The sequence below is a fragment of the Equus przewalskii genome, chromosome 4 (genome assembly GCF_037783145.1).
Source record: "Equus przewalskii isolate Varuska chromosome 4, EquPr2, whole genome shotgun sequence".
In the NCBI taxonomy this organism is placed as follows: Eukaryota; Metazoa; Chordata; class Mammalia; order Perissodactyla; family Equidae; genus Equus; species Equus przewalskii.
The window spans coordinates 88887759-88911163 of NC_091834.1; the positions used below are offsets into that span (position 1 = coordinate 88887759).

Here is a 23405-nt window from a genome sequence, read left to right on the forward strand (position 1 = left end):
TACAAATTCTGGAATTTTTGGCTGTTTTCCCTCTCAATTCAATTCTTTTGTCCAAAGATTTTTTTGAACTGATTTCTTTCTTGTAGCACCTTATCAAATGAAGCTAGCAACAACCAACTCATACTCCAAACATTCTACCTCAAAATCTGTTTTTCCAATGTCCCAAATCTATTAGGTACATTTTCTGTCTTTCATGCTATCACAGAAGACAGTTTTACTAAATGTATCACCTCTTCATAACTTGCGTCAGTATTTTTCTAGCTTCTCATAATAGTTTCCACACCACCTGTTGTTATCCAGTCACAAAGCCAGTGATTGTCACATAGTTTAGGTTTTTATTAGGACAGCATCCTACTTCTATGTATCAATTTCTATATTATTTATATTTTACTCCATTAAAACAAAATCCTCAGAATCTCTATGGCTTACAATAGTAAATATCTATTTTTTGTTCATGGATCTGTAGAACATCTGTGGCTCCTTACTAGGCTAATCAGGGATCAGTTGAACTTATCTCCAGACTGTGAGTTGAGTTCAGGTCTATTCTACCTTTCTTCCTTTTCTGCAGACCAACCACCAGCTAGGGCATGTTCTGCTCATGGTAAATCACAAGAATTCAAGAAGGCAAGCCAAACTATGAAAGCATATTTGAAGCCCTTGTTTACCATTCTGCTAGCTAAATCAAGTCATGTGTCCAAATCCAACATCAATGGGATGGGGCTTTTGATTACTGATGCAATATAATTACTAATTGTAGGTCTATTCATATTTTCTATTTCTTCATGATATAGTCTTGGTAGGTTTTGTATTTCTAGGAATTTGTCCATTTCATCTAGGTTATCCAATTTGTTGGCATATAATTAGTCATAGTACTCAATTATAACCCTTTATATTTATGTAGAATAGGTAGTAATACCCCCACTTTCATTTCTGATGTTAGTAATTGGAATCTTCTCTCTTTTTTTCTTTGTCCATTTAGCTAAAGGTATGTCAATTTTGTTGATCTTTTTGAAGAATCCACTTTTGGTTTCATTGATTTTTCTCTATTTTTCTATTTTCTTTTTCATTTATCTCTGCTCTAATCTTTATTACTTTTTTCCTTCTGCTAGCTTTGGGTTTAGTTTGTTCTTCTTTTTCTAATTCCTTAAGTTGTAATGTTAGGTTGTTGACTTGAGATTTTTCTTGTTTTTTAATGTAAGCATTTATAGCTTGAAATTTCCCTTTCAGCACCACTTGTGCTGTGTCTCATAAGTTTTGCTATTTTGTGTTTTTATTTTCATTCAACTCTAAGTATTTTATAATTTCCTTCATGATTTCTTCTTTGATCCATTGGTTGTTTAAAAGTGTATTGAATAATTTCCACAATTCTTTGAATATTCCAGTTTTCCTTTTGTTGTTGATTTCTAACTTCATCCCATTGTGATCAGAGAAGATACTTTGTATGATACCTATCTTTCAAAACCCATTAAGACTTAATTCATGGCCTACTGTATGGTCTCTCTTGGAAGATGTACTATGTGAGAAAATGTGTATTCTTTTGTTGTTGGGTAGAGTATTCTGTCTATGTCTGTTAGATCTAGTCGGTTTATTGGTTGTTTAAGTCCTCTATGTCCTTACATATCTTCTGTCTGGTTCTATCCATTATTGTGAGTAGGGTATTGAAGTCTCCAACTATTATTGTAGAGCTATGCATTTCTCCCTTCAATTTTCTCAGCTTTTGCTTCATATATTTTAATGGCTTGCCATGAAGTATGTAAATATTTATAATGGTTATAATTTCTTGCTATATTGAATATATAATGTCCTTCTTTGTCTCTTGTAACATTTTAAAATTTAAAGTCTATTTTGTCTGCTATTAATATAGTCACCCCTGCTCTCTTTTGGTTATTATTTGCATGGAATATCTTTTTCCATTCTTTCTCTTTCAACCTGTTTGTGTCTTTAGATCTCATTGAGTCTTTTATAGACAGCATACAATTAGATCATGTGTTTTAATCTATTCTTCTAATCTCTGTCTTTTGATTGGAGAGTTTAATCCATTTACAATGAAAATAATTACTGATAAAAAGGGTCTTACTTCTGTCATTGTGTTATTTGTTTTCCATATGCCTTATAGTATTTTTGTCCTTCATTTCCTGCGTTACTATCTTCCTTTGTCTTTAGTTGAATTTTTGTGGTGAAACGTTTTAATTCCTTTCTCATCTCCTTTTGTGTATATTCTATAGATATTTTCTTAAAGTCACCATAGGGATTACATTTAACACCCTATAGTTATAACACTCTAATTTGAATTTATACTAGCTTAACTTCAATAACATACAAAAACGCTGTTCCTTTACAGCTGCATTCCCACCCCTTTCTGTTATATCTGTCACAAAATTACATCATTATACATTGTATGCCCCAAGACATAGACTAATAATTCTTTTAAATGTATTAGTCTCATAAATTATGTAGAAAACAAGATTTGGAGTAACAAACCAAAGTTATAGTAGTACTAGCTTTCCACTGATAATTGCTTTTTTTTCTTTAAATGTGGTAGTTTCTTAAACCACGTAGAAAACAAAAAGTGTAGTTTGAAACCATTGTTTCATTAATACTAGCTTTTATGATTACCCATCTATTTACCTTTATTGAGATCTTTATCTCCCATGGCTTTGAGTCACTGTCTAGTGTCCTTTCATTTCACCTTGCAGGACTCCCTTGAGCATTTATTGCAGGGCATGTCTAGTGGTCATGAACTCCTTCACCCTTTGTTTATCTGGGAATGTCTTAATTTCTCCCTAACTTTTGAAAGGACAGTTCTGCCAGTTTTTTTTCTTTAAGCACTTTGACTATATTGGCTCACTGTCTTCTGGCCTCCAAAGTTTCTGATGAGAAATCTGCTAATAATCATATTGAGAATCCCTTGCATGTAACAATTTGCTTCTCTCTTGCTGCTTTCAAGATTCTCTCTTAGTCTTTGACTTTGAAAGTTTGATTATAATGTGTCTCAGTGTGGGTTTTATTTATTTCATCTTACTTGGAGTTTATTGAGCCTCTTAGATGTTTACATTCATGTCTTTCATCAAATTTGGAAAGTTTTCAGTCGTTATTTCTTCATTCATTGGCATTTCTGGGTTTCTGGCTTCTCCAGATCTAAGGCTGGGATATATGAGGCAAAAAGAAAACTGCTCATTGTCATGCTGCTCCTCTACTCCTGAGCTGCCTCACCAGGATGTCTTCTTTTTTCCAACTTTTAGAGCCTCTTCTGTTTATTTTGTATATAATACCAAGAGTTTTTAGTTATACTTCATGTGAGGGATAGGAAAAACACTTCATCTTCCTAGAAATGAAAGTTTCAAGTTAGTTTTATGTCTGTATATATACTGTCTTTGAAGTGCTGATTAAATATTGATTTTAAATATGATTCTTTTATCTAGATAGAAACCAAGAAAAAACATCTCAAAACAAAGAAGGAAAGAAATTCTACCATAGTAAGCCATCAAAATACCAGAAAAGAGCAAGAGGTAAATATTCATTGATCTGGTTGTTAACAGCTTTTGAAAAAATTATTGCATGAGAATGGCAAGTTATTTCCTCCTTCACTTCTTACACCCTAATTTTTTAACCAGGAAAAGTTAACAATTAAAATTTTTCTCATATTATTTATAGTTTATAAAAACATGAAAAACCCTGGGAAGATGAGAGGAGGGTCTTATTAAGGTCCTGTAATTAAATTTCACTTATACTTCCCTTACTCAGAAAAGTATTTGAGGCATCTTACAAAGATGTACCTAGGATAGTGTCAACAAAAATAATCCATCATTAATCTATAAATGAAAATTGGGGTGAGTTTATTCTGAGCCAAATGTGAGGCCTATATAGCCTGGGCCCTTCCCTCCCTAAGGAAGGAAAGGCACCAAAGAAGTGGGGTGTACAGAGTAGTTATAAACCCTCAAAGAGCATGTTTCACATATGATTGAAATGTCCCTTTTACAATAGTTACGAGACTGCTCTGTCAGCACAGTGATTGACGGACACAGCAGGGTAGCAGATCTGTTGTCTGGAGCTGGGTGGTCACAGGTGAGTGCAGCAATCATTTCTAGCCTAGGGAAAGATGCTTATCCTTAAGGAAATGCCAATGTGGGGGAAGTTGTACCTTTATCTTAAGGGCATTTGTTCTTGCCTTTGGGACACAGGAAATGCTTAAAGCAGATATACAATGCATGCTCAATGGCCATGTTAGGGCCTTTTGGAAAAACAAAGTCAGACTGAATTACATTTACACCAAATGGTTTCCTCATATACTCCAATATATCCTATTGCTTGCAATTTATTTGTCATTAGGAAGAAGAAGTAAACTAAAACTAAGACAAATTAAATAGGAATACAAAGTATAAAATAAATGGTGCTGGGAGATCAACTTCCACGATGACAGTGTGAGGGCCTCTTGCAAAAACTGGTGAAAATTATTATTTTTTTTAAATACAACCATTTAAAGTCTCTGAAAATGGTCATAAGGGGATATAGCAAAGGAAAAAAAAATCTATTCTTGAAAATCTACTAAAATTTGATTAACAAAAGCAAGAGCCTGTCATATTTGAATTGACTCCGCCCTCCTTCCTCCCTCCCAGCTCAATGAGACTGAAACCCCACTTCAGATTAGTGCAGTCAAGAACCCAGGTCCCCCTCTCCCCATAGATACCAGTCAGAGGGCTATCTTCCCAGGAAGGGCATGGTATCATTATTTGTTATCCTGCCTCCAGCTACCTGTTGCTGAAGCTAAGTTCCAGCTGAATGCAGCCAAGAGGTAGGGGCTCCCTTCTTTCATCCAGACCCCATTCGTGAGAATGAGACTGTACCTTGGGTGCTACATCACCGAGAATATTTTGGCCTTAATTGCCTTGCCTTGGTCTGTAAAGTGGTGGTTCCACACCACGAGAGGCAGATAGAGAAGACCTGAGACTACTGCCCTCTTTCCACCTACAGCTCAGCTCCTAAAGTTGGGTATCACTGAGAGAAGAATGCCATTGTCCGCACCTCCAGCTCCAGAGACACTCAGGTCAGAAATTTTGCCTTGGGAGAGAACCAGATTAAACAGCGCCTAATCTTTTCCCCAAGTAAGTAACTTAATTTGCAATAGATCCTGGAGAAATTCAAGTTTAAGGGCATTCTCAAAACCAGTGCAAGTATGATAAAAGGCAATTGAGAATAGATTGGTAGATTCATTAGAGATAAAAGCTAAACTATAGGCCAGCTAGTTTGCCAGAGAGAACTGGGGAAAGAGATTGCTGAGAGGAGTCCTCCTGGTGTCAGAACAAATTTCAGACACTGCCCTCATGAACTATCTCTTTAAAGGAGCCTGAATTTGATTGGATTAGTCTGTAGAGCAATTTATGCCCCAGGAAACAATAGAGTTATAAATCAGAAATTAGTGGAATTTAACAGCTGGGTGTTGTCAGGGAAAGAGACAGTCAAAGACGGCCCTGTCAAAACCACTGCCATCCCTGGGTGAGTGTGGGCATACCCAAGTCTGCACCCCTGAGGAGCAAAACCAGAGGCTTAACTCTGCAAGGGGATAATGAACTTCACTAAAATAATCTAGCTGGTCACTAAAGAAACAGACAAATAAATAATAATAAGCTCCAGAAGGGGTAGGGAGAGGAAGATCAGTACCCAGAATTCAACAGAATTCTCTAGTTAGGAAGTAAACCTGACAGACAAGATGAAGGACAGCTAAAGTGATATCTCTGGTTGATGGGATCCAAACACTCCACCCTTGGATCCAATCAATGAGTTCTTAAGCATCTGTTACGTGTGGAGAACCCAGAAGTTGGAGACCTGGGGACCAGGCTTTATCAGATTCAGAAAATTAGAAGATTTCTACTCAAATATTCAAACAAATAAAAATATCAGAAGTTGTTTTGCAAATATTTCCTGTGTTAATAATAGTGATCCAGCAGCAGTAGGGAATTTAAAGTTAGCCGTAACAGGTTTATTCAGCAGATATTGAACACCCAATACACTGTCATCTGCCAAATATAGATTGAATTAGCCGAAAGTAATTTCCCAAGAACTTTTGAAATTATTTTTCTCTCTTCTTTCCTTAGTTCTTTTTTTTTTAACCTTTTATTTTGAAATACTTATAGATCCACAGGAAGTTATAAAAAAATGTATAAAGGAGGTGCCTTGCATCCTTCACTTCTCCTCCATTGTTAGTATCTTACATACATTATCATACTATATCAACACCATAAAATTGACATTGATACAATCCAGAGACCTTATTCAGATTTTAGCAGTATGCATGTTCTCGTTTGTATTAGTATTCCTCACAAATTTTAAATTCTATTTGTAAAGCATATTGTTACGTAATATTGTAAATTTTGACAATTGATATCTAATTCTCTGTTTGTAAATTATGCAATCTGAACAATGTGATTATGCTTGGGGGAGGGCCAAGATTATAAAAAATTTGTTTGGTAAACAAACTCCCTAATTGATCTTGTGTTAAGTCATTTGTACAACCCAATAACCAAAGTAAGTTTTGTTTTCTTATTTTTTTTGGATGTAGATATTGTGAGACATATTTATTTAGTTCTCATAAACATGTCCACATAGTGGTTTTCCTCATCTATCAAAGCTATATTTCATGTTGTAAAAGGAAAAAACTTCAATCGAGTAAGTTTAAAGATCCAATTGGCTTTATTCAGTGGTTAATGGATCAGGTAGTGTCCCATCTAGCAAGTAGAAAGGAGCTCCAAGGAGTTGTACAAAATGGCAGGTTTTTATAGGCAGAAAGAGGGTGGGACAAGGAAGTTAAGAGTTGATTATTTCAGGCAATGTCACCTTTCCTCAGGGGAAGGCAGGGGGTCTTATCAGACAGATTACCTTACTGGTGTTCATCAGGAAATTCCAGACTGATTGGTTTAAAATTCCACCCCTGAGAGAGGTTGAAACTACAAATAAGTTAGGTTTTAAGACTTGGTGGGGCTCAGCATAGTGACTTCATTTTGGGCCTTTTGTTTCTTTTTTAACCATGTAAAATATGATAAATTCCTTTATATTAAATGTTCACGTATTTTTGTCTTTCTTGATTGGCAGTTTACAATTGTTATGAAATCATAATCTATAATTAATATTGAATCTTCCAAATGGAAAACAATCATCATTTGGTCATTTCAGACAGTTGCATACATTCTAAGTGTGTCCATAAACTAATGGAAGTTCTTAGTCATTGATCTTAAAATTTATTTTTTAATAATCTTTAGCAAGAAGAGTGAATAATGTCATCTTATTGCCTGAGGACAACTTAAATTCATGCTCTTGAAATATTTCTTATTTTAATGGTTTGCTTCTAAGGTATCAATACATCCCTAATATAATATTAGTAAATTATTTTTAAAGTTTTTTGGTTAAATTTATTTCCTACCAGGGCACTCTTAGTAATTAATTTTGAAGATTTTCAGCAAAAGCAAACAATTATAGATTACTGTCGTTAGAATTTGTAGATCATATTCATAAGGACACCGCCTGGTGATTTTCTATGGGATAAATGTAATAGTTTGTTATGGTTCACAGCATCATTTCAATCAAGGGAAGAGGGCTAAAAATGACATTAAGAGTTTATCAAATCAAGTCTCATTACAAACAAATTTTCTTCAGCCTACTCTCACCCCTTGTCTCTCCAAATTCTAGTGACTATATGACACTGCTACTTTTAACTTTGGGTAATTTTTTTCTAAATATTTCCCTTTCTCTCTCCCTTCAATAATCAATAATAAAGTTTTGGTTTTTACATTTTCCTTCCATTTTCATACTGATTATATCATTTTTTTTTTTTTTTTTTTTTTTGCTGCCAATCAATCTTATCTACAAAGAAAGAGATTTTAACTCTATTTCATTGTCCACTTTCATCGTGAATTGATATGCATTACAGCTTGGCAAAAATATTTTCAATTCGTTTTTCCTTTCTCAGGCCATTTTGGAAAATTCTTTATAACATCCACATACCAAAGATGCAGAAACGAAAGTTTGGAACCATTTAAAATGTTTTCGTGGTTACATAATGATTTGTAAACTACTCGAGATTAGCCGCCACAATTCTATAGCATTTTGTGTCTCTTTAACTGGATCATATTGCTAACTCCTTTCAAGATAGAAAGCAATGCCATATATATTCTCTTTCTTCCTCTGGACTTCTTTACAAGCTACAAGAAAATATTTTTCATCTTTTCTATATAAGCACAGGTTTGGAATCGCTTATACATTTTCATATAATTTTAAATATTCTCACACATTTTACACACTTATCTTCCTACATCTTTATTCTTCTCATTTAAGTAAGTGAGATTATAAGTATACATTTTTTTGGTTTCTTTCTCATCTTAAATAAGTTCTATATGAAATGAAAAAATTTTAAACTCCATTGGTATCAATATTTTCTTCTACTCATTGCTATAGGAGAAAAGTAGTGTTGTGAAAGATATCAGAAAGTTCTGATTTAAGAGATTATTTTTGTCTTTTCTAAACCTCTGAGGATAAAATGAGGAATGTTGAAAATTACTGTACCATAAAGCATATAGGAAGTCTACCTCATTTTCATGTTTATAACATAGTACTGTTTTCCCTCTGGTTCTGTGTTTCATTAGGTTTGTAATAAAGGACATTTAGTGCAAAGACATAAAGAATCAAATTCTGATGTGAAAGGTAATGTTCTGCTTCCACCCTCTCATAAACAATTACTTCATTTGCTCAGCACTTTTTTGTGCTACAACTTTGAGATTGCCACTGTGCTTGGTGCTAGGGATATTAAGAAGTATACTATATCATTTCTTCCTTTCAGGAGCTCACCTTTTAATAGGGAGAGATAAACAAGTAAACAAGTTCATTGCAGTGTTACACATGCAATGTCAATAGTCTGGACAGAGTTCCAAGAGAGCACAGAGAAAGGAGTGGTCAGTTACATTGGAGGGTTCGAGAGTGAGTGGTCCACACACTTGAGGGATATCTCTGATTTGAAAGCTTTTTCCCCAAACAAAATATAGAGATTTTATATTCTAAAAACCATCTTGGTCCTCTTGTTTTATAACTTAACAAAGGATGAGGCCAGGCGAGAAATTAAATTTTGGAATATTCACTTGCTTCTACTGGAATCTGATGAGCCTGATATGAATCTCTGATTGACTAACATTTCTGGTATTCTTTTTCTGAATTTCTATCTCCTTATCTTTCTTTAAGGTCCTTTGAAAAATATTCATTTAATTTGAGCAATATTTTAATTTTATCTAAAATAATTCTTTAATTTTATGTGTATGAGTATTATTTTTGTATATTTATACCATACTTATTTCTAAAAAGGATTTGAGGTAACCTAGTTAAAAATACATATACATGAACATATATCTTTTTAGTTTATGATTTGGCAGGCTAATTAAAAATAGAAATGGGGATAAGAACCACACCAAGGAAAGGGGAAAATTCTAGTATAATTAAAATGGTTAATTTACTTGAATTTTAAATTAATTATTCTTTTTCATAGTGATCAGTCAAGCAAATCAGTTACTTTTTATATGTAACTTTTATATATTCTTCTGATAAAAATTTAATGTCAAAAATTAAAAATAAAGAGCACATTTTAGAATACTTATTGTAGACCTTTTTCTACATCTATACACATACACTCCATGTTAATTAATCACAGAATCTTCAGGTTGTTTTGGAACCTACATTTTCATTTAAAATTGAAGTGTATTATTAACTTCTTTACGTGGTAATAAACGGTGGCAAAGTATTCCATTGTAAGAGTGAACCTTAATTTATTTAGCCACCCTCGTTCTTAAACTTTTATTGTTTACATTTTTTTATTGTAAACAACAATGAAGACCTTATAACTTCCTATTTGTATATATTCTTAATTATTTATTTATAGCAGATTACTAGAAAGGAATTGCAGACCCAAAGGGTATGGATATTTTCTAGACTTTTGCTATATATAGCAAAATTGCAACAAAAATTCATAAGATTTGAGAACTGTATTAATTTCATTGAGCTAAACTAGTGTTTACATGTTATCTGCTAGCATTTTTCATTTAGAAGATAAAAATATGAAATATAAAAGTCAATGAATTATTTTCATGCTACTAATGACATTTTACCATCTTTTCTAGATACGAGGACAAATGTATCAGATGATTGTATATTTGAATACTTCAGAAGACAATTCCCTAATAAAGCTTTGGGTGAGTGAAATGGGGATATAGACAGTAATGGGTGGTCAACTATCATCTGATCTGAGCTATTGAATAATATGTATCTGATCAAGATCAACATATAAGAAACTAGGAGATTATCTTCACATTGGACGGCCAAGGAACAATTCACCTTCCCAGAAATTTTGAATCTCAAATTTTTATTTTTTCCTCTAGCTCTAGAAATATATAGAGGAAGCCAGTAGAAATTCATTATATGTCAATTTGCTTTCTTGTATTTTTACACAGTCAAAAAAAAAAAAGAATATTGATCTCATTGTCTGATCTTTATTTCCCTTCTCACTGAATCTTAAAGCAGAGAGAAACCTTAAGAGTACTCGTCTCACCTCCTACTCATTACAGGATCCAGACTCATCCACCCTTTGATTGACTACACTTGGTGATTAGTAGTTTAACAAATTGCAATACAGTTCATTCCATTGCTAGAGAGCTGTGACATTGAGAAAGTTCTTTTCATGTTGAGTTAAAAACATGTGTCCCTGTAAATTTCATCTACCTCTTTAATAACACAAAACAAAGAGAGAAGGAACCTTACAGGTAAGCATTTCTGACTGACTCATTTTCTCTAATTCTCCTTGAAATAATGAGAACAAATGTAAAACCTCTTCCACATGATAGATCATAAGTATTTTTAAAAATATCATGTATTTCCCTGAAACCTTCCTTCCATTTCGTCCAACCATCTATAATACAGCATGATTCACATCTCTTTACCACTTTATTTACTCCTTTCTATCACTATTCAAGCTTGAAGGAAGCTGAGCACAGTATTGCAGATGTCATCTAATGCGTATACAGTAAACCTTCAGTCTCATTTGCTTCTTTCTAGATACTAGATTTCCATTAACGCAGTCTAAGATTGCATTTCTTCTTTTGAATATTATCCTAAAATATTGACAAATTGGATTTATATATATTCAAACCTATAAAGTTTTATTTCTACAGTGCTGCTGCTAAGTTGTGTCTCCTCCATTCTCTACTTCTTCAATTTTGGTTTGGTATTTTGGCTCAATGTACTGGGCTTTAAATTTATTCCTCTTAAATTAAGTCTGCTTAGATTCAGCCTTTCATTAGCTCTTGACCTTGATTATATCATATTGTTGTTCTACATACAGATGTGTGTATACCTGCATAGATGCACATATATATTTGTGTGTATACATGTAAGTACATACATAGCTATACATACATTTGACCTCTTGTCAAAGCTTCAGACTCCTGTATTTAACTTTCTGCTATACATCTTCACATAGATGTCCCAAATATCTGAATTCAAATTTATCTGCTTCTACACTAAATGGTATTCCTCCTGTATTCTCTATAACTTTGGCAGCAGTAATATCTACAGAACCAAGCTAGAAACCTGGTAGTTACCGTCTTTCCTCCTTTCACTTCCATCCCTCTGTCCAGTCATCCACTGAATCCAACTGATTCTACCTTGTAATCTCTTTTTCTCCATCTTAACTACCATCATTCTTTTCAGACTCCTATCACCTATTTACCAGGAATACTATAGTTTTCTAGTTGGTCTCCTTGTTACCCATATTGCCATCCTAATTCCACCCTTTATAGTACCATAGAAATGACCTGTCAGAAACACAAATCTGATTATGTAACACCACTACCCTAAAGCCTTTCAGTAATTCTCAGTTCTCTAACAGTGGTTGAAGTTGGCACAATCCTGAGACTTAAAATTTTTTAGGCTTTCTCTTTATAATTTTTCAACTTTTAATTTTGAAATAATTTTAAGAATAGTACAAAGAACTATGTCTATCTATCTATCTATCTATCTATCTCTTTCTATATTTCCCCCAATCCATTTCTATAGACATTATGCTCCTTTATTCCCAAACAACTTCTGCATATATTTTCCAAGAACAAGAACGTTCTCTCACATTAAAATCAGAAAATTCAACTTTTGATACAATACTATTTGTATCATACTCTAGTTAAATTTTGCCAAATGTCCCAATAATGTCCTTTAGAGCAAAACTTTTCCCTGATTCAGGATCACGAATTGCATTTAAGTGTCCTATCCCTTTATTCTCTTTTAACTTGGAACAATTGTTCAGCCTTTCTTTTCATTCACAGCACAGACATTTTTGAAGATTATGGGCCAGTTGTCTTATAGAACATCTGGTTTTAAAATTTTGGTGTCCATGAGAATTACCTAGGGAGCTTATAAAAACCCCAGCTTCTGATTCTAGGTTGGTCTTTGTTGTCAACTCTTGAATCTGCATTTTTTTGTATAAAATACCTCAGATAATTCTGATATGGGTCATCTACAGACCACACTTTGTGACTCACCACTTGGGGAGCTATAGTGAGAGTTGATTAGGAAGCCAAGCAGTTGGGACCTAGCCCATTTAACCCTTTTTCATCATGAGTAGACTTGTTGTACAATTTTTCTTTCAATAATGGTCTGTTACTTAAAATATATATATATATATTTTTACAACCATTTGCTGCAGCATAGAAACCAAATTCTCTAACATGAAATACAAGACTTCCAATGAACTGGCCCCTGACTACCTCTCCCGGTTTATCTCTTGCCATTCTCTGCCTTTTACTTTATGCCTCAGCAAAGATGATCTTGTAGCCTCAAAATCCATGTCTTCTCAGCTCCTTGCCTTTGCTCATACTGTCTTTTCTGCCTGAAACATAATTCTCCCTCTCTTCAACTAGATTAGCTACTCATCATTTAAGAAGTAGGTATCAAAGTTTAATAAGACTCATATACAGTTCATTACAATGAGTGAGATAAATTGAGTGATAACACTATGCACAAAATGTACCGTGCTATGGCATTACATAGAAGTTATTTGGAGATAGGGGAGTATCAGAGAAAGTTTCTCAGAAAAGGTAATTGTTAGAATTCCAGGGGACAAATACATAGCATTTTTCTTTATAATGTTCTCAATCCATTAAGAATTAAGACAAAAGAGTAAGACAAACAAAGAGTAAGACAAACTGAATCCAGCAACATATGAAAAGGATTACACATAATGACCAAGCAGGATTTATCCCAGAAATGCAAGGTTGGCTTAGCATATGAAAACTAAACAATGTAATCTATCATATTAATAGAACAAAGAACAAAATGCACATAATCTCAGTAGATGCAGAAAAAGTGTTTGGCAAAATCCAACATCCTTTCATGATTTACAAAAACATTCAACAAACTAGGAATAGATGGAATCTTCCTCAACCTAATAAACGCCTTCTATGAAAATCCCACAGCTAATATAGTAGTTGATGGTGCAAGACTGAATGCTTTCCCCCTAAGATTAGGAGCAAGACAGGGATGTCTGCTCTCAATACTTCTATTCCACATTATAATGGAGGTTTAGGCAGGGTAGTTTGGCAAAAATAATAAATAAAAAGTATCCAGAACAGAAAGGAGTAAAACTGTCTCTGTTTGCAGAAGGCATGGTCTTGTATATAGAAAATCCTATGGAATACACATACACACACCAAAAACTATTATAACTACCAGATGAGTTCAGCCAGGTTGCAAGGTAAAATATTAACACACAAAAGTCAATTGTAATGGGTGGATTTTATGGTATATGAATTAGATCTCAATAAATCTGTTATAAAAACCAATTATAGTTTTATATACTAGCAATGAACATTCTGAACATGAAATTAAGAAAACAATTCTGTTTACAATAGCATCAAAAGAATAAAATACTTGGGAGTAAATTTGACAAAAGCAGTGCAAGACTTGTACACTGAAAACTACAAAACACTGTTGAAATATATTAAAGAAGATCTAAATAAATGGCAAGATACCCCCATGTTCATGAATCAAAAGACCTGATATTGTTAAGATGGCAATTTTCCCCAAATTGATAAACAGGTTCAATGCAATCCCTATCAAACTCTCAGCTGAAACAGAAACTAACAAGCTGAACCTAAAATTCATATAGAAATGTAAAGGACCCAGAATAACCAAGACAATTTTGAAAAAGAAAAAGTTCAAAGACTCACACTTTGCAATTTCAAAACTTACTACCGAGCTACAGTAATGAACACAATGTGGTATTGGCATAAGGGTAGATATAGAGATCAGTGAAATAGAATTGAGAGTACAGAAATAAGCCCGTATATTTATTGTCAATTGATTTTCAACAAAGGTTCCAAGAGAATTCAATGGAGAAAAAATAGTCTTTTCAACAAATAGTATTGGGGCAACTGGATATCCACATGCAAAAGAATGAAGTTGGACTTATTACCTTACACCATACACAAAATTAATTCACAATGGATGACAGACCAAAATGTAAAAGCTAAAGCTACTCTTAGAAAAAAACATACTCATACTATGTAAACCTACTAAGGGGATGTCTAGTTTCAGCTCCAACATGTAAAAGGCTGGAGTTGGAGAATAGACCTTTGTCATGGAGAATGTTCTGGGTATATTTCGCAATACTTACTCTTCCTCCCCTCATCAGAGTCAGCCCCTTCTAGCCTTCCTGTCTCACTGAAGGGTTGGAGGAAGGAAAGCTAAGAAATGCTTGTTAAGGTCAGAGCCCAGGGACACAGACCCACTAAAGGACTGGGATTTAATAATAAGATTATAGGATGCTCCCTTTCCCCCTTGGTCATATCTGAGTTTATGCATGTCTCTCTCAAACATGGCATTCCAGTCAAAGCCTTGGTACATAGTTGTATATTCTTAGGTGTGGGTCCTTCTAGTTGTGGCATGTGGGATGCTGCCTCAGCGTGGCTCGATGAGCGGTGCCATGTCCGCACCCAGGATTCGAACCGACGAAACACTGGGCCGCCTATAGCGGAGCACGCAAACTTAACCGCTCAGCCATGGGGCCGGCCCCAAGAACAGACTCTTATTGCACTTATCCAAATAAATATATTTTCATGAAAATAAGAATGACATGAAAATATGACCCCCCTCACCGTCACATCAACATGACTCCAGTACAATAATAGTTGTTTATAGTTGAAAGATCTGCAAGCAAGACACAGATTCTATCTGATAAGTATTTTTTAGAGAATCCCAAAGAAAACAGGATATACAAAAACAAGGATCCTATAGGAATTCTGAGCCTCTGGCACCAGAAACTAGAGCATACATTAAACACAGTCCTGGTGAATAAAGATATGAAGAAAATAAGAATTAAAAAATTAAAACATGCAGTCCAGCTCCTTGTCAGATTAACATAAAGCCCAATGCTAAAGGCCTATTAACCTCAGTTCCTGTTACTCACTGTCCAATTTTCAACAAAAAAATTATAACGCATTCTAAAAGACAAGAAAAAACACAGTCTGAAGAGATAAAACAAGCATCAGAACCAGACTCCAGTATGACACACATTTTGGAATTAGCAGACATGGAATTTAAAATAACTATGATTAATATATTAAGGGCTCTAATGGAGAAAGTAAATGACATATAAAACTGATGGGTAATGTAAGCAGAGAAATGTAATGATCTAAGAAAGAATCAAAAGGAAATGCTAAGAATCAAAAACACTAACAGAAATAAAGAATGCCTTTGATGACCTCATCAGTAGACTGGAAGTGGTCAAGGAAAGAATCAGTGGACTCAAAGGTAGGTAAGTAGAAACTTCCCAAACTGAAATGCAAAGAGGAACAACAATAAAAAAATTTTTTAAAAAAGCACAACAGAACATCAAAGGTTTGTGGGGCAACATCAAAAGGTGTAACCTACACATAATTGGAATTCTAGGAGGAGAGGAAAAAGAACAGAGTAGAGAAATATTTGAGGTAATGATGGCTAAGAATTTCCCAAAACTAATGACAGATACCAAACCAGACATCCATGAAACTCAGAGAACACTAGGCAGGATAAATGTTAAAAAAAAAAAAAAAAAAAATACACCTAGCACATCATATTTAAACTTCAGAACCAAAGACAAAGAGAAAATCTTGAAAGAAATCAGAGAAGAAAATACCCATAGAGGAATAAGGATAAGAATTAGAGCAATTTGTGACAACATGGACAGACCTTGAGGGTATTATGCTGAGTGAAATAAGTCAGAGGGAGAAAGTCAAATACCATATGATCTCACTCATAAGTAGAAGATAAAAACAAGGACAAACAACCACATAGCACTGGAGATTGGATTGGTGATTACCATAGGGGAAGGGGGTGGGGGAGGGCAAAAGGGGTGATTAAGCTCACATATGAGGGGATAGACTATAGTTAGTTTTCGGGTGGTGAACATGATGTAATCTACACAGAATTCGAAATATATTATGATGTACATCTGAAAATAAACAAATAAATAAAAAAACGAATTAGAGCAGATTTCTTGTCAAAAATCATGCAAGCAAGATAAGAGTGGAATAAGATACTTAGTGTTAAAAGATGAAAACTTCCAACCTAAAATTCTACATCCAGCAAAATTATCATTTCAAATGTGAAGAAGAATTAGGCTTTCTCAGACAAATAAAAACTAAGAGAATTCATTGACAGCAGGTCTGATCCTCAAAAAATGTTAAAAGAACTTCTTCAGGGAGAAAGATAATGATATAGGTCAGAAACTCAGATCTACATAGAGTGTGTCAGAGAAGAAATAAATAAAACAAAATATCTTTTACTTGTACTATTCCTAATTGACCTAAAATGTAACTCTTTGTAATAAAAGTAACAGTGTATTGAGTAATTATAAAAAACAAAAGTAAATCTTGGTGACTTTAGGTTACAAAATAGCTCCTTAGCTATGATACCCAAAGAACAAAGGACAAAAAAAAATAGGTAAATTGAACTCCATTAAAATTAAAAATGTTTGTGCCACAAACAGTAATATCAAGAAAGTGACAGTGTGGTCCACAGAATGGGAAAAACTATTTGCAAATCGTGAATCAGAAACGTGATTTGTATGTAGAATATATGAAGAACCCTTAAAACTCAATGATAGAAAAGCAAATAACTCAGTTTTCTAAATGGGCAGATGATTTGAATAAACATTTCTCCAAAGAAGATATACAAATGCCAATAAGCACATGAGAAAGTACTCAACACCTTAGTCATTAGGGAAATGCAAATCAAAACTACAATGAAATACCACTTCACATCCAGTAGGATGGCTATAATCAAAAAGACAGACAACAATAAGTCTTGGCAAGCATGTGGAAAGTTTGGAACCCTCCTACATTGTTGATGGGGATGTAAAATGGTGTAGCCAATTTGAAAAATAGTCTGGCAGTTCCTCAAACAGTTAAATGTAGAGTTAACAAATAACCCAGCAATTTCGTTCCTAGGTATATACTCAGGAGAAATGAAAACATATCTCCACACAAAAACTTGTACATGAATGTTCTTAGAATATTCTTCGTAATAGCAAAAGGTAGAAACCAGTGTCCATCAATTGATGAATTGATAAACAAAATGTGATATATGCATATAATGAGATATTGTTCAACTACAAAAAAGAATAAAGCACTGATACATGCTACAACATGGATGACCCTTGAAAACCTGCTAAGTGAAGGAAAGTGGACACAAAAAGCTGCATATTCTATGATCCATTTATGTGAAATGTCCAGAATAGGCAGGTCCATACAGCAGAAAGTATATTAGTGTTTGCCAGGGGCTAGGGGTTGGAGTGAGAAATAGGGAGTGGGTGCTAATGGGTATGGGGTTTCCTTTTGGCACGATGAAAATGTTCTAAAGTTAGATTGTGATGATGGTTGCACAACTCTGCAGATATATTAAAAAAAACACTGAATTTTACATTTTAAATGGGTGAAATGCATGGTACGTAAGTTATATCTCACTAAAGTTGCCCCAGGATGCAAAAATTCTGAGTTTTCAGTGATAAGCAGAAGTTTGGGAAAAAGTACAAAACCCTTTTGCCATCATTGCTTTCAGTTTGCAAAAATAGAGACTGAAAGCAACATTTTTTTGAGGGGGAGGGTTTATTTTTTGTTTTCCAACTTTCTTGAGATATGATTAACACGTAATATTGTGTAGCTTTGAGGTGTACAATGTGATGATACATGTATGTCAAGAAATGGTTACTACAATAAGGTTAGTTAACACATCCATTATCTCACATAGTTACCATTTTGTGTCTGTCTGTGTGATGAGAACATTTAAGATCTACTCTCAACAACTTTCAAGTATACAATACAGTAATGTTAACTATAGTTACCATGCTGTACATTAGGTCCCCAGAACTTACTCATCTTCTAACTGGAAGTTGTACCTTTTGACCACCAACACTCATTTCCCTCACCTCTCAGCTCCTGGCAACCACCAATCTACTGTATTTCTGTGAGTTTTGTTTTTTTAATTTCCACATATAAATGAGATCGTACAGTATTTGTCTTTGTTTATCTGACTTATTTCATTTAGCGTAATGCCCTCAAGGTTCATCCTTTTTGTCACAAATGACAGGATGTCCTTCCTTCTTGTGGCTGAATAATATTCCATTGTATAAATATATACCACACCTTCTTTATCCATTCATCCATTGACCAACACTTAGGTTGTTTCCATGTCTTGGATATTGTAAATAATGCTACAATGAACATCAGGGTGTAGACATCTCTTTGAGATCTTCTTTCATTTCCTTTGTATATATTCAACAGAAGTGGGATTGCTGGATCATACTGTAGTATGTAGCTGTACCAATTCACATTCCCACCAGCAGTGCACCAAGGGTTCCACATCCTTGCCAACACTTGTTATCTCTTGTCTTTTTGATGATAGCCATTCTAACAGGTGTGGGGTGATATCTCATTGTACTTTTGATTTGCATTTCCCTGTGATTAGTGATATTGAGTACTTTTTCATGTACCTGTTGGCCATTTGTATATTTTCTTTGGAAAAATGTCTATTTAGTTCCTTTGCCCATTTTTTAATCAGATTTTTTGGTATTTTGCCATTGACTCATATGTGTTCTTTATATATTTCATATATGAACCCCTTATCAGATATATGATTTGCAAATATTTTCTTACATTCTATAGGTTGCCTTTTTTTTTATTGATTGTTTCTTTTGCTGCACAGAAACATTTTAGTTTGATACAGTCCTGCATTAAACTTTGCTTTTGTTGCCTGTGTTTTGGGTGTCATATACAAAAACTCATTGCCAAGACCAATGTCAAAGAGCTTTTACCCTATCTTTTATTCTAATAGTTTTATTGTTTCAGGTCTTACGTTTAAGTCTTTTATCTATTTCAGGTTAATTTTTGTGAGTGGTGTAAGATAGGGGGTCCAATTTCATTGTTCTGTATGTGGTTATCTACTTTCCCCAACACCGGTTGTTGAAGAAAGTATCCTTTCCCCACTGAGTAGTCTTGGCTTCCTGTCACATGTTTTTTGACCATATATGTAAGGGTTTATTTCTGGGCTCTCATTTTGGTTCTGTTGGTCTATGTGTCTTATTTTTATGCCAGTACCATATCATTTTGATTATTATGGCTTTGTATTGTAGCTTGAAATCAGGAAGTGTGATGCCTCCAACTTTGTTCTTCTCTCTCACAAGTGCTTTGGCTATTCAGAGTCTTTTATGGTTCCATACAAATTTTAGAATTATGTTTTCTATTTCTGTGAAAAATGCCATTGGAATTTTGATAGGGATTGCACTGAACCTATAAATGGCTTTAAGTAGTATGGACATTTTAACAATATTAATTCATCCAGTCCATGAACATGGGATATCTTTCCACTTATTTGTGTCTTCTTCAATTTTTTTCATCAAAGTGTGATAGCTTTCAGTGTACAGGTCTTTCACCTCCTTGTTTAAATTCATTCTTAAGTATTTTATTGATTTTGATGCTATTGTGAGCGAGATTTTTTTAAATTTGTTTTTCAGATCTTTCATTGTTAGTGTATAGAAACACAACTGGTTTCTGTATGTTAATTTTTGATCCTGCAAATTTATTGAATTCATTGATTATTTCTAACAATTTCTTGGTGGAGTCCTTAGGATTTTCTCTAGATAAGATCATATCACCTGCAGACAAAGGCAATTTTACTCCTTCATTTCAGATTTAGGTGTCTTTGATTTCTTTTTGCCTGATTGCTATGGCTATGTTTTCCAATACTATCTTGAATAAGGGTGGTGAGAATGGACAGTGTTGTCTTGTTCTTGATCTGAGAGGAAAAGCTTTCAGGCTTTCACCATTGAGTATGATGTTAGCTATGGGCTTGTCATATATGGCCCTTATTATGTTGAAGTATGTTCCTTCCAAGCCAAATTTGTTTGGGTTTTATCATGAAAGGATGTTATATTTTGTCAGATGTTTTTTCTGCATCAATTGAGATGATCATATGATTTTTATCTTTCCTTCTGTTAATGTGATGTGTCACATTAATTGATTTATGTATGGTAAAACATTCTTGCATCCTAGGGATAAATTCCACTTGATCATGGTATATGATCCTTTTAATGTGCTATTGAATTCAACTTGCTAGTATTTTGTTGAGAATTTCTGCATCTAAATTCATCAGGAATATTGATCTGTAGTTTTCTTTTCTTGTAATGTTCTTATATGGCTTTAGTAATGCTGGCCTTGTAAAATAAGTTTGGGAGTGTTCCCTCCTCTTCAACAATACAATTTTTTTTGTGTCGAATGGATACAGCATAGGTTATGCACTTTTCATAGTCACTGTCATTGCTTTTTCCCCTTACTGCTAAGGTTGGCGACCATGATTTATAATTCAGTGGATCATCCAGTGGTACATCTCTAAGTGATGGGACATAAGTGTGCAACTTAAGTGTGTTGCAATCAGGAGTGTTAACAATTCATTTTAGACTCTACCTGTGAATTAGCCCTTGTGCTTTGTATTGAGATAGAGTTAGTTTAATTTTAACGTTGTGGATATTGGGACCAAGTTTCTAAGAGTCCAGGTAATTAAAGGACAACAGCTACAATATCAAAGCCAGCAGGAGCCAGACTTCACCAAAAAAAAAAAAAAAGGTTAAATTTGTTGTTTTAATGCAGATACAACGTAGTGGGAGAGGGGGCCTAAATAACCACAGCAGAGCTCAGTGTACAGTTTGGAGAAAAGAATTTGGTATTGGGCATCACGAAGGAGACTGAATCTCACAAGTCTAAGGTGAGACAAGCAAGTACTTCAAAATCCATTGAAAGTTTTTTCACCTCCCCAAAAGACACCAATGCTCAGTTAAAAATAATAGCTGGTGGACTCGTTTGGGCATACCACATGAATGAACATTCATTATCATACAATTCCCTTGGTTGCTTGATGAAACTGAGTAAAATTACATTTCATGATTCAGAAGTTTCCACTAAAATGTCCTGTGGATCAACCAAAGGGGAAATTTTGGTGACAGATGTGTTAGCCTCTTATAATGTAAAGTTCATTTTGTCAGATCTTACCAATGATAATGTTTTCTACAGTGTATCACATGATACACTGAATCAAAAAAATTCCCTCTAGCACTTAGGTGCTTTAATTTGAAAAATGAGGTCTCAAATATTGATTTCTTTGATTTTTATGAAACCACAAAAGAAAATGTAAAACCAAATATTGTTAATATGTTGTCCAAATACAAATTGGACTTTGCTCATCTATCTGCATTTTTGGCAGACAGTGAAAATGTAAATTTTGGAAAATTTCATTCAGTCTATAAACTTCTTACCAAAGAAAATAAAAAATCTTACCTGCAAATGTCTTGCACACCTTGTACTAAAACAGAGGGTGTGATTTGCCATCTGTGATGAAAGTTTTTGCTCACTTTTTAGTTTCCTCAAAACATGCAGAAGCACTTAATGAGATTTTTGGCTTCATAGAAATGGAAGAAGGTAGCCTCCTTAGACTTGAGCCTACAAGATGGCTATCATTGTTGCTGGCCAGTAGAAAAGACTTTAAAATGTTGGTCTGCCATTAAATCACATTTTCAACCTGTGGGATAAGAAGAACGTCCTCCTCTAATTTGGAAATAGTTTGAAGATGAGAATAGAGGAAAAGACTACAGTAAAATAATTTATATACGGTTTCTGTAAAACTGTTGCATGATCTTTGAAGAGGCCATAAGGAGCATAGAAAAGGATGAATTAACTGCACCTGAGTTGTTCAATATTATTTGTAGCTTTTAACAAAAACTCATACAGTGAAAAAAATGATATTTTGGGGTAAATAAGACTGACTCAGAACTCAAAAATATGTCACCAGAAAGGGGTAACTAAGTAAAACAGTGCTAAAACCTGTAATTTATTTGAAGTCTACCTTCAGTTTAGGTTCAAACTATCTCTGTGCTTTAAAAACATTTTCCCTGAGAAAGAGAAGTTTAACTTATGATGAAATCCAATGTGCTTTAGAATGTCTAAAAACAATTGACATTTTAAATACGGTGACCTTACATAATGAATTTAAAGAGGCAGAAGATCTGAAAGCCCAAACACTAGTCTACTAAAACCAGTCTATAGATACAAAGTGGAAGGACATTTTTGGAGAGCCGGAAACTAATTCATTACAAGTCTAGAAATCTGCTGTTCTTAATAAGTAAAGTCGTATTCCATGCTCAAACTCATCTGTTGACAGCATACCTAACTTGATGTCATTGCATTGGACTGCCACCAGGAATCAGTGTAATGTGAGCTTGAGAAGAGGAGACCTGCAAGTCAAAGAGAACTTGATCTTGAATGTGTTTGGTTTTACGACTACATAAAATAAAAGAAGGATATCCTAAAGGCTGGCAAGCAGTTCAGAGGAGTATTACTGGAAAAGGAAACACAAAGAGCAAAAATATCCTACTTTATCATGAGACATAAACATTCATTGTTAATTTTAATTAAATATAGGTAATAGGTATTTATCAGCCCCATTGTATTTACATTCAACTTTTAAAAGGTCTTATATTTATGTGTCTTAGGAATACATAATAGGGGCTGGCCCCATGGCTGAGTGGTTAAGTTTGTGGGCTCTGCTTCGGCTACCTAGGGTTCACCAGTTCAGATCCTTGGCATGGACCTACATACTGTTCATCAAGCTGTGCTGTGGTGGCATCCCACATAGAAGAACTGGAATGACTTATAAATAGGATAATCAACTATGTGCTAGGGCTTTGGGGAGGAAAAAAAAAAGAGGAAGATTGGCAGCAGATGTTAGCTCAGGGCCAATCTTATTCACCAAACAACAACAACAACAAAAACATAACAATATGGTGTATAAAATTTAAATATCCA

At 34.2% G+C, this 23405-nt stretch overlaps 1 protein-coding gene across 18 annotated transcripts in view; it reads left to right on the forward strand.

Annotated features, from left to right (window-relative positions):
- The window catches only part of AGBL3 (AGBL carboxypeptidase 3), a 96339-nt gene that overhangs the window by 43369 nt on the left and 29565 nt on the right, over positions 1-23405 (forward strand). For 8 of the 18 annotated variants that reach the window (XR_011539604.1, XR_011539605.1, XR_011539600.1 and 5 more), the window contains one exon: positions 3423-3454. Coding sequence is in view for 5 of the 18 variants with exons in the window: in XM_070617751.1 (XP_070473852.1) it covers positions 3423-3509; positions 3985-4065; positions 8634-8691; positions 10152-10223 (298 nt within the window). In the remaining 13 variants the exon portion in view is untranslated. Of the gene's footprint in view, positions 1-3422; positions 3510-3984; positions 4066-4971; positions 5103-8633; positions 8692-10151; positions 10224-23405 lie in introns of those variants that run through there. The other 10 variants (XM_070617751.1, XM_070617747.1, XM_070617748.1 and 7 more) reach the window with 4 other exon arrangements.